Genomic DNA, 14,466 nt, shown 5'->3' on the forward strand with positions numbered 1-14,466 from the left:
TGTTTTATTTACATCTTACAGGCTTTGCTTTCTGGCTTTGTGCTTTCTCTTCCATCACTTTTTATCTAGCAGCAATTCCACAAAATCACTCAGCCCATTAAAAGTTTCTTCCTTTCTGCTATAAGGAGCCAAGAATGCATTATTACATTTTTCTGTGTGAAGTATGCTATTAAATAATAGCTTGTGCACTAATTAAAGCAAATGTAATTGTGAGAACACATTGACGTTGTTAAAGTAAATTAGCCAATTTGTTAATAGTTTCATTTCAAGTGACCTTAATTGTATTAATTGTGATACTAGCAAATTAAATTGAAGAGCATTAAATACATTGTTCTAATATGTCCTAGAGGAACAAATTTTCCATTACTTCAGCAAAGAGAAAATAAAGATTATTTGCACCACCCACCGAAGTCTCCTACACATGGCGTACACAATGGGTCACGCAGAAAAGGTCTAATCAAGACAGCCTTTATTGTTACTATTTTAATATTAGTAGCATGGCATGAAACAGATCACATAGTAGTAACTGAGCTTTAGATAAATGGTTAATTCTATGACATTCTTTTATCTCAGGTTAAGCAGAAATTACTTCACTATTACAGAGTTAAAATATTGAGACTGAGGAAATAAAGATCAGCATAGACAACTACAATATGAAAATAAATTTAAAAATACAACTCTGTGTAAATCAGGCATTACTTAATAAATGCTTAGTATCAAGTCATAAGGATACATAATAAAAAAAGTTACGGCCCTCATTCTTGAAAAGAGGTTTAAGAGTACAACAGAGAGAAGGATACAGACGCTAAATAAACTTTAGTCTTCAGAACACCATCCACACTGGCTAACAGCCCGGAGGTGAGCCCCTGCTAGACCCGCCTGCACGTCCCCCACGGCGCACGTCCCCCACGGCGCACGTCCCCCACAGTGCCCAGCCATCTGCAGACACCCTGAACAGGACAAGAGTACCCCCCCACACCCGCCCCCGTAGGAACTCCTGCCCCATGAGCTGTCTCCTTCCCTGCTGCTTCTCTCTCTGTGCCTCTCTGTGCCATGTGCCCGCCCCCTCGCCCCCGTCACCATCTTCCATGCCTGGCTCCTTGCTGTCTGTCATTCACATGTCACTGACCAATCACCTCCTTAGACGGCGCTGCTCTGAAATTCTGCAGTGTGTACCCAGCCGTTCATTAGACTACCACTCTAACCATTGCCTAGCACTTATCATTCTGATACTTTTTCTCATTTTTGTACTTTTCCACCTTTTTTCTTTTTTTTTTAACTCTCTCTCTCATGCTAAAATGTTAATTTCATTGAAAGAGAGCACCTGGACTATTTGTTTAATAGTCTATCCCCAGATACTAGGTGATCAATCAATTTTTTGAATAAATGAATGAATAAATATCAGGTTTGTGGCCTGCAGCCCATACCAGGTATGATAAAATATGTGTGTCTCTATGATCTCTATTCATTTACTGAGTATAACTGAAACTTCTTAACCATTATGTCACCATTTCTGATTGAAAATCTAAGTTCAGCAAAACAGATATATTCACAAGTCTAATTAAAGATGCAAACTGTTACTAGTGTTCTAAGCTTGGTCAAAGTTAGCCAAGCTCTATTCTACTAGTTTTCTGGTCCCACTGATGAACTAGCAGAAAGCCACTAGCGCAATTCTCTGATAAGAAAGCCACTGGAGGTCACTTCATCTCAGTGCGTCTCTTTGGTTCACATTTTTCCGAGGTTTTAAGAGAATACTGTCGCACAGAATCACCTCTATCACTCTAGTTATGCCCTGACCCAGCCAAACAAAACCACCCATCACATAGCTTCTCACTTTTGGAGACCAAGGGATGTTGGAAAGGCTGACTGAGCATCACAAAAAAGTCTCTCAAAGCGTGGCTGCTCCTCAGCGGATACCTCTGCCCACAGGGGCAGCGGGCAGGGCTGCTGGGTCTTTCCGCCACCAGGGCGAGCAGGGAGGTCTCCTCAGTGGATGCCTCTGCCCACAGGGGCAGCGGGCAGGGCTGCTGGGTCTTTCTGCCACCAGGGCGAGCAGGGAGGTCTCCTCAGTGGATGCCTCTGCCCACAGGGGCAGCGGGCAGGGCTGCTGGGTCTTTCTGCCACCAGGGCGAGCAGGGAGGTCTCCTCAGTGGATGCCTCTGCCCACAGGGGCAGTGGGCAGGGCTGCTGGGTCTTTCTGCCACCAGGGCGAGCAGGGAGGTCTCCTTTGCTTTTCAGCCGCTCAGTTGTGTCCGACTCTCTGCGACCCCATGGACTGCAGCACACGAGGCCTCCCTGTCCTTCACCAACTCCCAGCGCTTGCTCAAACTCATGTCCATCAAATCGGTGATGTCATCCAACCATCTCATCCTCTGCTGTCCCCTTCTCCTCCCGCCTTCAATCTTTGCCAGCATCAGGGCCTTTTCCAATGAGTCAGTTCTTTCCATTAGGTGGCCAAACTATTTGAGCTTTAGCTTCAACATAAGTCCTTCCGATGAATATTCAGGACTGCTTTCCTTTAGGATGGACTGGCTGGATCTCCTTGCAGTCCAAAGGACTCTCAAGTCTTCTGCAATAGCACAGTTCAAAACCGTTAATTCTTTGGTGCTCAGATTTCTTTACAGTCCAACTCTCACATCCATACATGACCACTGGAAAAACTTAAACTCTTAAGACAACAAAAATGAGAAAAAGTTCCGGTACAACTAAAATGACTCTTCACAAAATCCGAATGCTGAAGGAACTGAAAAGGAGCCTCTCTCTTAATACAGGGAATTGCTACACCAACAGAAAAGTTCAAATAAAACTAAAAACTGAATTCAAATAATAAAGAATACACAAATCAATAAAAAGAGCTCAAAATTCACACCAATTTTTTTTTTTTTTTAATTTGAAGAGTACACGGGGCTTCCCTGGCGGCTCAGTGGTGAAGCAGCCTCCTGTCAAGGCAGGAGACACAGGCTCGATCCCTGCTCGGCCTGCGCGCCGCAGCTGTTGAGCCTGCGCGCTCGGGCCCGGGAACCACGGCCACCGAAGCCCACGCGCCTAGACGCCGTGTTCCACACCAAGAGAAGCTGCCGCAGGGAAAAGCCCGAACGCCGATACTAGAGAGCAGCCCGCACAGCAACAAAGGCTCAGCACAGCCAAGCACAGATAAACATTAACCATTTCTTTTAATTTCAAGAGTTCATTTTACTAATAGTGAATTTCATTGTTACCATTAAAATATCTAATTTGCTAAATCTCAATTCACTACGAGAGCATGAACACAGAAAATCTACATATAATCATCTAAATCTAACATTAGAGAGCAAGTTGAACTTTGTTGCCATGTAAATGTTTACCACTGATATTCAAGCACTACATCTTCAGGTTAACTCTGGATTGGATCTTGGGTTCCCTTCTACCCGCTCAAGTCAGTGAGCAGTATCTTGAAAATACCTGCCCGCTAATTACAGGTCATCAACCCTTTTCCCATCACAGACTGTCTCCTCCTAAAGAGCCTGTAGCCAGGCGGTCCTGAGGCACTGGCTGCGCTGGGCCGTGGGGAGCTCTCTCATCTGCAGCTTCCATAGCCTTGGCCCCTCCTTCCCTCTCCCCCTACTTGACTACTGTCAAATACCACTCCTTCTCCCCACTTCCTGCTCATGGGGACTCTGACCAGTCAGTCCCCACTCTTTTCTCCTCTCTTTGTGTTTCCTGGCAGCCTCATATCTGATCTCTGGCTTCTCTGGGGGATGGCTTTCGCGCCTCTAACGCGCAGCCTTTCACACTGAAGCCGCGTGTTCCCGGCCTTCTTCTGGACGGTGCAATTTAGAGGGACAGGGCACGGTATGGTCACTGCCCTTGAAGGTCACCTCTACCTATCGTCACACCGCTTCACAAAAGCCATTGTTAAGGAGATGTTTAAAAACCATTCATTTTTAAAAAATCCTTGTTACTGTCATTTAGGAACTTCCAAGTCACTCTCCCATTTATTTAGTAATCTTTATCTTCAACAAAGCCACCATTTTCCTTAATGATTTAACAGTATCATCTATCTAAACTGCTGTTCTCCTCAACATCCACAGACAATTTTTCATTAAGATGATACTTTTTACAAAACTACACAGACAGTAAAAAGATCAGTGTTTGCCAGAGGCTGAGGAGCAAAGGATGGGGAAGATGGACAGGTAGAAGTACAGAGAATTTTGCAAAGATACTCTTATGTGACACTGCTTGGACAGACACACGTCTTTATACGTTTGTCCAAACTTACAGAATGTCCAACACCAAGAGTGGATCCTAACGTGAACTACAGAGCGAGGGGCAATGTAGGCTCATCCACTGTCACAGAAGCACCGCTCTGGTGGGAGACACAGGTGAGACAGAGGCTGTGCACATGTGGGAACAGATGCTACGCAGGAAACCTGTACCTTTCTCTGAATTTTGCTGTGAAGCTATAACTCCTCTTTAAAAAAGTCTTTGGAATAATAATAATAAGACTTCAAACCAAAACCTGTCCAAACCAACGAGACCTAAATTACCGCCGAGAACTAATGAAGGTGCTGAGCTGGTGTGCTGGCTGTCGCTGAACACTGCTCCGCTGAATCACCTGTCGCGGCCGCCCGACACGCTGCCCCACGCTGCTGCGACTCCCAACCGCCCTGCAATCCTCTACAGCACCTCGCCTCACTCCCTCCCTCCTGACACGTTCTGCCCTGCCCTCTCATAACTCTGCCCTCTTTCCACAACAGCAAACTTCTTTCTATTCTCAAATCCATCCATGAATTCTTCCACCATAAACTTCCTTGTCCACTGTCTACCTGTTATACTCCCTGACAAAGCAACCATCTGCTTTTCGTTGTGGATAAGTCCTAGGAACTGAATTCTGCTGGATGCAATCATACACATTTACAAGTTTGTAGCACCTATAAATTATGTTTAAACTCACCTTGGTCCCCAAGGTTATATATTCTTTACTAACTCAATCTAACCTTTTTTACTCACCCCAAATCTTCAAATGCTTCATCTTATCACTCACTATCAGCAAATTACCTCACCCTAAGATATCAAGAAAGATATTAAAATATCAGTGATACTTTTGGACCACACCAAAATACCATTCCTCCATCCTTCCTGCTATTACAGTGAGAGTAAGAACACCCTGCCCCTCTGTACAAACCCATCTCCATTCTAGACTGCATCCGAAACCAAGCAGAACCCTGCCAGTCCTGTCCCAGGTACAAGGTCCCCCGCTCACCCACCGCCTCCTGTTTGCAGAATAACTGAAATGTCCCAAGTCTCCTGAGTCACAAAAGAGCAGGGTCAAGTAGTTAATGCTTAAGACGACAGAGGCACAGGATCTTTCAGGGTCTGATGAACACTCCTGAGTGGCTTTACAGGTACTGTAACTGCTATCAGAGGGGAAAAGCGAACCACAGGGTGACCCAGCTGGAGTCAAGACTCAGGCTGAGTAATCCTGAATCCATGACTAGCACACTTATAAGACCTGGACTTAAACAGAGGAGGATTAACACTATAAACTGTATGAGTATCTTTGTGGGCATAAAAGTAATTGTGGCTTACTGTGCCCATATACACAGCCAGGCAACGGAAACTATCAACAAAGAGACGCTACAGACTGTCGGCATCTTCCACGTTAAGAAAAAGGGTCTTTGTTCATAATCCCACAGAAACGCAATGATGTCTCAGAGGGACGATGCGTAAGCAGCATGTTTACAGGCAGCTCATTGTAGGAAGCAGCTCTCTGCAAGGGACCACTCTGGTCACTTTAATAAAGCTATGTTTTACCTAACCTCTGGCCTAAGCACACTTTCCAAATATTGTGATTGCATAATATTTTGCCTAACATGTTGGTACTTTACAGATCAAGAAGAAATGAAGAAGGAGTTGAGAGATCGCCAGACCTCCCTCCCAGCCTCCCCTTCACTAATCTTACCACAGAGACTGAGTGAGGCGGGAGATGAGGCGGCGCCAACAGCCTGCCCACGTGGCGGACGGTGGCGACCCTGGCCTCGGCCGCCCCGCTGGCACTTTAAAGCTGGCAGCTGAGCAGAGCCTTCGGGGTTGCTTCTGGGACACTAGCCCACCTTCTCCCTGGGCCCTGGACAGGCAGCCCATATCACACGGCTGTGGATGTTTCAAGTGGCAAGCACCCAAACCTGAATTCAGTGACACCTCCAGGACCTGGAAAGCCACACTAAAGATGGCAATAGGACCACATCGTTTTCTCGCATCAACTACAGTAAACTGATTTTATTACCCCAATTTATTCACCAATAAAGCCAGGCACCCATTTCCAGCCATGAAATTCTATGATATAATAAACCAAAAGAAAGGAAGACTTGGGACAAAAAAATTGTAAAAAGGCAAAAATGATGTAGGCAGGATATTCCGAATGTCTTAGATATTTTTTAAGTAGGTTACTAAGTATTTGATACAAGAGCCAAAAAGAAAGCTTTGAAATAGATATTACATACAAAGGTATTACATTAAGTAATTATCTGAATACTATAAAAGCTGTTAAGTAAGAAGGCATATAAAATTAGAGCTAAAAACTCTGGCTATATGTAACAAACTGTAATTCTCAAAAGAGACCTAAAAGAGGAAAATGTTTTCTCATCATGAGTAACATTCCAATCTCCTATAAGCTTGGAAAAAAACTAGTGATTCTGATAATGTTATTTCATTATTAATAATAGGTTAAGTTTCTGTAAATCTTCATATTGTTGTTTTTAGTTTAAAATGATTACTTTTTCATTTAATTAAATCATTAAAAGTTACATGCTAGGACTGAATAATCATGAATAGCTGAAAAAATAAGTTTTTTTATGGTTTAAACTGAATTATAGGTAACTTGTCCATTAGTAATACCCTTTGATCAAAGATCTTGAAATTTAAGATGATAATTTTGGTACATAGCCAAATTCAACAAAGAAAATATCATACTTTCTGTGGTGTTTTCAATTTGAAAGAGAAATTCAAGCATTTAAAAGTTTAATTAACATGGAAAATGTGCCCTAAGATTTTGCGTGTACAGAAGTATATGCAAATACTTCTTTTTTTCTGCCCTCACTCACTTCCCTCAAACATCCATGAAAGTAAACCAATCATATGTAACTTTCTCTCTGTCTTATCTGTTATGTGGCTATTTTTGCTAATCCTTTCCAGAATACGCAGAACCATTTAACTCAGAAATGTAGTATATTTCTATAAATATAAAAATTCAGGTTTCAGAAATTAAAGACTTACTTGTTTACTTCTGGAATATGCAAAAAGAATTTTTTTCAAGTCAACAAAAAACATGGTTTTTACACGAGAAAACACTGATTAAGTCCAGTGTCTGACTACTTACGAAATGAGTCATCTAGTTGCCACAAATTCCCTTGTGGGAAAAGTGTAAATGGCTTCAAACGTGTGGAGAACCCCATGAAAGACATATATAAAAATAAACCAACACACTAAACAGGTGATGATTTTTCAAGGCAATATGACGACCCCATTAAAATGCAACACACAATGTCCTGCAGAAAGAAAACCTGAGACGAAATAGACACTTTATAGAAAATATTCACATATACAATGCACAAAACCCACCACCCTTAGGAACCTTTCTGGCTCTAAAGAACCAGATATTTACATATCTTTCTTCTGCGTGTGCATGTGCTTATGTGTGTTTTGTGTATATTTTTAACAGTTGACAGCTGTTTTAGAGCATACAGAGATGCCAAGCTGAATGAGGGTCTTGATTACTTCAAGATTAGCTATCTAAAGTTTCTATTCATTTTAAGTGTTGTTAGTTGGAAGAGTCATTAGTCACTTCCTTGTCTCATAGAACATCAGCATACATTTACATTGTTAATGAACATTTGGGGTAAATGAATTAATGGCACTTTTAAACATCAATTCAGTCCTAATAACTTTGTATGTCATAGAAATGTTGGCTAGGATATAAACGAAAAGCCTTTTCAGTAAAGGTAACACCTTATTCCTCCAAACAATAAAGGATAAAATTAATTTAAAATGTTTTCTTAACCAGTTTTAAAAAAATGAACTTCAATATTTAATGAACTAGTACAGAGAAAAATACACGCTTAAAAAAATGTTTATTCAAAAATAAGCATATAAACCAGAATATTTTGGTGAAAATATTTTATATATTGATAATACAAAAATGTATTCACTTTTAAAATATGCACTTATGGAAGTGACTGCAGAATAATCTGACTTTTTAAATTAAGACTACTTCTTAAAGGTATGACATTTAAGAAAAAAAGCATCACTAGGGATGACTGTATCATTCTCACCACTAAAATTCTTTAAATGCTGAAACTAAACACTAACATTTTTTTCATACTATCAAAACCTCAAATAGCAGTCTAAATAGAAGAAAATATAAAAATAAAATCATGAAAACAAGCTGCGCACTATTTTCATTAAACACAAGGGGATTTGTATGATGTGGAATGTATTAAAGATGGACAAAAAAACATATACACACTCCATAAACTCGAGAGCTGTGTACTAAAGAAATAGTTATGTTTAGGAATCAACTTTTTTTAATTCCCAAAACATTACTTACTGCAGACCTTTACATCAATATAGGGGGAAAAAACCTCTATGGAATTATAGAAAACATATGTGAATGACTTTGACTAATTATAATTTCTTAAGATAGATCTTACAATCCTGCTATACGTATGAGTGAAAAATCACAAGTAGTTACTTGAATCATGAATCGACTTCAGCAAATATTTACTTGAAATAAAGATAAAGCTTCAAGAATTGTCACAAATGTACTGTTTCCTTCTAAGATACTATGTTATCGTTAATATTGAGAAAATACTATAAGGCTCCAATACATACACATTTAATACATTTTTCTAGGGTAGGCCCAAACATAGTTGACCCCTTAATAACTTCCATACATAGATATTTAAAAGAAAAACACAAATTTCAATTATTAAAAAAAAGAGAAGAATCAGGAAAGTCTTCTACCCTATAATAATCTCAACTTCCTGAAAGAAGAAAAATCCCCACAAAAATGAACACCAAAGGTTTAGACATCTTTAAAAGATGTTTGACATAGACCATTTTGTATTTCAAAATTCTTATCCTGAAGTAATGAACTGTTTATGAATTTTTTTTTTTAAGAATTAAACATTGGCTACAGCTAATGTGTCTGGCTACAATTAAAAGTTGACACTCAGTGTCACAGCACTCCATATCTATCCAGTAAAATGGTCTTAAAAGTTCTCCTTTGCGCCTCATCTAGAGGAAGACATCTAGGGCAGGGCTAGCTGGAGACACTCTGCCAACTTTCCCAGCAGCTCAGCAGTTACCCGCCCAGGAAACTCACCTCCAGGCTTGTCTGAGTAACTCGACAAGGGGTCAGTGCCCACTTCTTGTTCTTCTGGCTGCAGAGGATGTCTAGTTTCAGACAAGGAATGATACATTGTGAGAACTGGACAGTGTCACCAAAAGTGGCCACCTGGAAGATGAAAAATATGGAGAAAAATGATACTCTTTTTCCTGCCTTGACTAGGAATAAATGCAAACCTGAAGTGATTGAGTGAGCATTACAAACATTGACAAGCTTTATGCAGGATCCAGGAACTTTTAATACACACTAGTAGGATATATGGAGAAGGCAATGGCACCCCACTCCAGTACTCTCGCCTGGAAAATCCCATGGACGGAGGAGCCTGGTGGGCTGCAGTCCACGGGGTCGCTAAGAGTCGGACACAACTGAGCGGCTTCACTTTCACTTTTCACTTCCATGCATCAGAGAAGGAAATGGCACCCCACTCCAGTATTCTTGCCTGGAGAATCCCAGGGACGGGGGAGCCTGGTGGGCTGCCGTCTATGGGGTCACACAGAGTCAGACACGACTGAAGCAACTTAGCAGCGGCAGCCATAGGATATATGTAAAGAAGTGAAAAAGTAGCACTAAATTTTCTTTTTAAAAATTACTTTCCAAATCTGAACTCCACTGGTAATCTTTACAGCAACATGCAATTACATATGTCTGCAGTACACTTCTGCACAAAAAGCTGAATTGTAACTTAAACCATTCTCACATTTATAATATCCTTCATTTTGCTGGCAAAATAATACACATTTAAATAAAAACTTTCAAAATATAGAAAATATAGCTAACTAATATAGAAAATATGGCTAATTATTTGTAATTGTATTAGCTGAAAACACCACTGTTAACGTTTCAAGTTTATTGTATGTATTCTTTCTTTGTTCTGAGCGTTTAAAAGACGTATAGTTTTAATGTGATCCACCGTGCTAAGTATCCGATTACATAAATTATCGTATCTTCCTTCCCATTAAAAAGTCTACCTTATGACTTCTAGTGGATCCCTCGTATTCTATTACATGGCTGTAACAATTCACGAAAACAGTTCTTTATTAGTAAACAATCAGGATGCTTTCAATCGCCCAACACTATAAACAGCCTCACAATGAATGTCTTCCACTAGTATCTCTGTACTGTATCCATGATTATTCCCCTTCACGATAAATTCTTATAAGCATAACTACTGAGCCAAAGCATGTATTTTTTAAAAAATAGAACATTTTTTGATAAGTTTTGACAAATTATGATCTAGACAGATTTGAATATAATAGAACAATTCATTTCCCTTGGCCACTCATCAACAGTAGAAATAAGTAATCTCTTGGGATTTTTTTTTGGGGGGGATCAATATGTTAATCAAGTTTTATACTGCATTTGCTTGATAACTAGTAAGATAACTGAAGACTTCATATGTTTTCTCTGACATTTGTTATTGTTTTTGTGGATGGAGTTTATTATCATGATTGCCCTCATGATTTGTAAGCATGCTTTAAATATTAAGCATATTAAACCTTTGTCCTATGCTACATATATTTTTCACAATGTATCTCTATGTTCAAATTATATATAATTCCCTAGACAGACTAACATCTTTATGAAGCCAAAAATATGTGTATCTTCTTTATGGATTCTGCTCTGGTGTTACACTTACAAAGGCAAGATTATGTAAATAACCAGTTCTGTCTTCTTTTGTTGATTTGAAGGTTTTCCTTCTCAAGTCTGATTCCTATAAATAATTCTAATTTAAACACATTTTTTTTAGAAATTAAATTGCTTTTGAACTTGTAAGTGACGCTACTTGGTTTTTTTTAAGTCTATACAGTACAAATGACCTTCCCATATCAACATCTTTCAAAAAACAGACTAAGTTCACTAAATTTCATCCAAACTAATGTAAGTAACAAAATATTTTAAATTTCCAGAGCAGGGGGGACAGGAAGAGGAAACGTGAAATGTTAAATTGGAAAAGAAGGTCCAGCCAAAATGTGTATGTGATCTTACAGGATGAAGTCTCCACTCCTGGAGGAAAATTCCAGAAAAGCTCACAAGCATACAAACCTTTGACCAATCTTTTCCCATCACAAAACCTCCTCTATCCTACTTACTTCATCTCGAAAATGCTCATTTCATAAAATGACTTGAATATCTTCTCATTTTTATCAGAACACTTCAATCACCCACCTTCACTTTGATTAGATGTCAACAAACCCTATCCCTCTCAGATTATGGTTAAAACAAAAGGAGAGGCTTAGGCAAAATCAACACTTGGGAAAGCAGAACTTTTGTTGCCAACACGGTAAAAACTTCTAAAGCCATAAATCTAAGCAGTTGTCAGTTCTCACTTCTTCTGTGTACAAATCATCATACATGGAGCACTGACTGAAATCTAGAGAGTTCCAGGAAAACACCTATTTCTGCTTTACTGACTATGCCACGTATCACCACATACTATCACCACATACTGTGGAAAATTCTTCAAGAGTTGGGAATACCAGACCACCTGACCTGCCTCTTGAGAAACCTGTATGCAGGTCAGGAAGCAACAGTTAGAACTGGACATGGAACAACAGACTGGGTTCCAAATAGGAAAAGGAGTACGTCAAGGCTGTATATTGTCACCCTGCTTATTTAACTTATATGCAGAGTACATCATGGAGAAACGCTGGGCTGGATGAAGCACAAGCTGGAATCAAGATTGTTAGGAGAAATATCAATAATCCCAGATATGCAGATGACACCACCCTTATGGTAGAAAGCGAAGAACTAAAGAGCCTCTCGATGAAAGTGAAAGAGGAGAGTGAAAAAGTTGGCTTAAAGCTCAACATTCAGAAAACGAAGATCATGGCATCTTGTCCCATCACTTCATGCCAAAGAGAAGGGGAAACAGCGACAGACTTTATTTTGGGGAGCTCCAAAATCAATGCAGATGGTGACTGCAGCCATGAAATTAAAAGATGCTTACTCCTTGAAAGCAAAGTTATGACCAACCTAGACCACATACTAAAAAGCAGAGACATTACTTTGTCAACAAAGGTCCATCATACTCTAGCTATGGTTTTTCCAGTATTCATGCATGTATGGGAGAGTTGGACTATAAAAAAAGCTGAGCACCAATGAATTGATGCTTCTGAATTGTGGTGTTAGAGAAGACTTTTGAGAGTCCCTTGAACTGCAAGGAGATCCTACCAGTCCATCCTAAAGGAGATCAATCCTGAATATCCATTGGAAGGATTGATATTGAAGCTGAAACTCCAATACTTTGGCCACCTGATGTGAAGAGCTGACTCACTGGAAAACATCCTGATGCTGGGAAAGACTGAAGGTGGGAGAAGGGGAAGACAGATGGTTGGATGGCATCATCGACTCAATGGACATGAGTTTGAGTAAGCTCTGGGAGTTGGTAATACACAGGGAGGCCTGGAGTGCTGTGGTTCATGGGGTCGCAGAGAGTCGGACATGACTGAGCAACTGAACTACACAGAAGAAATTCTGGGAAAGATACTCTAGTAGAGGATCACGAAATGTAAATAAGCAATTATATTATAAAACAGAATCTGACACAGTCTACTCATCAAATGAATGAACAGATTTAAAAAATAAAGTCCTCTACTATGGAGAAGTCTCACCAAACTCAAACACCTAATGGGGTCAGGTAAAACTTATTATTAATTCCAGTTAACATTCATTAAGCAATGCATATATGGCAAAAACTGCATTAAACACTTCGTGTATACTCATCATTTTATCTGCTGAACAACTCAATGACATATCTTCATCCTTACTTTCATTTCACCAGAGAAAATGAGATACAGAGAGAGGAAGCAATTTGTTCACAGTCACACAGCTAGTGAGTGTTGGACCCATCCTCTCTGGCTCGAGGGCTCATCCTCTGCTTCAATAGACCCTTGGTTCTAAGGCCGTGAGACAGACCGACAAGACATCAAACAAGGGAGTGTAAGATGGCGGGTCTGTCAGCTGTTGGGACATCCTTTTCTCTCCTTCAATGTTTTCAAGAAAAGTTAAAAATCCAGAATTGTATGTGAAATCTCTTTACCTGTGTTGATAATTTTTTAAAAAACTGTGTGCAATTGATTAAACACCTCTCAAACCTGTATTTGGCCATGGATATCTTATAACATAAAATTCATATTCTCCATACATTTTGTCATACTCTTAAAACATGTAAGTTTCAACATCTGAAAATGAGTATCGCAAGTTAACTGCCAGACTTCCTTAAAATTTCTTTAGCATCCTATACTATGTTTTCATATCATTACTCTAGTTTCTCATTTTTATAGTATATATACTTTTCTACTTTTAGACTTCATATACCTAAAATATACAAATAAGGGGATTTTATGTATTTTAAACTCTATGAGAACCAGACAATCAACCAGTAAACTGATATCAAAGTACATTTCAAAAAGACACATTAAAAATAAGATATTCTACAACATAATGATGCTCAAATATTAGCTCAAGCTATTTAAGGCCTTTTAAACTCTATAGTAAATTTAATTATAAGTCATTTACTCATTTCAGCTTTAATAATAATTCTTTAGAAATTGAAATGTCTGTGGTAACCCCAGTAACCACAATACAAAATTTACCCAATACACCATTGTACAGTCATTCTATAGCATCAGGTATCTGCTATATTCTAATTTATTATGCCTACAGATTGAAACTGAGTCACTGAAATGCTTTTACTAAAAGAAACCTGGAAACATGCTGAATAGTAATAATGAACTATTTTTAAGAAATTTGTTGAATAAAAAGTTTGGATAATGCTTTTACTTTTCTTTTAAATACAGATTTAAATAATAATCAAGTTGAAGAGTAACTTATCAAGTTGGCATTGTTTTAGTTTTTATTACTGTTATTTTAAACACAAAGGGCTATTTTTGCTTTTTATAACATAATAAAAATTACTTTGTTGGCTACTGCTATTGTGATTACCTTATAAAATCACAATATGTTGCCTTCAAATGTGAAGTAATTTTCTTAAGAATTTTCCAACTTGTGTTTTGTGACTATAACAACCAAAAATATATGCAAACTACAAAGCAGGATGGCAAACAATTTTAAAAAAATGT

At 39.1% G+C, this 14,466-nt stretch overlaps 1 protein-coding gene across 1 annotated transcript in view; it reads right to left on the reverse strand.

The window, feature by feature from the left end:
- Nucleotides 1-14,466, reverse strand: part of TBC1D5 (TBC1 domain family member 5) — a 595,354-nt gene that overhangs the window by 353,095 nt on the left and 227,793 nt on the right. The window contains exon 5 of the mRNA XM_052643045.1: nt 9,362-9,493. Coding sequence (XP_052499005.1) covers nt 9,362-9,458 — 97 coding nt within the window. The 5' untranslated portion in view covers nt 9,459-9,493. The remainder of the gene's footprint in view (nt 1-9,361; nt 9,494-14,466) is intronic.

The sequence above is a fragment of the Budorcas taxicolor genome, chromosome 1, assembly GCF_023091745.1.
Source record: "Budorcas taxicolor isolate Tak-1 chromosome 1, Takin1.1, whole genome shotgun sequence".
NCBI lineage: Eukaryota > Metazoa > Chordata > Mammalia > Artiodactyla > Bovidae > Budorcas > Budorcas taxicolor.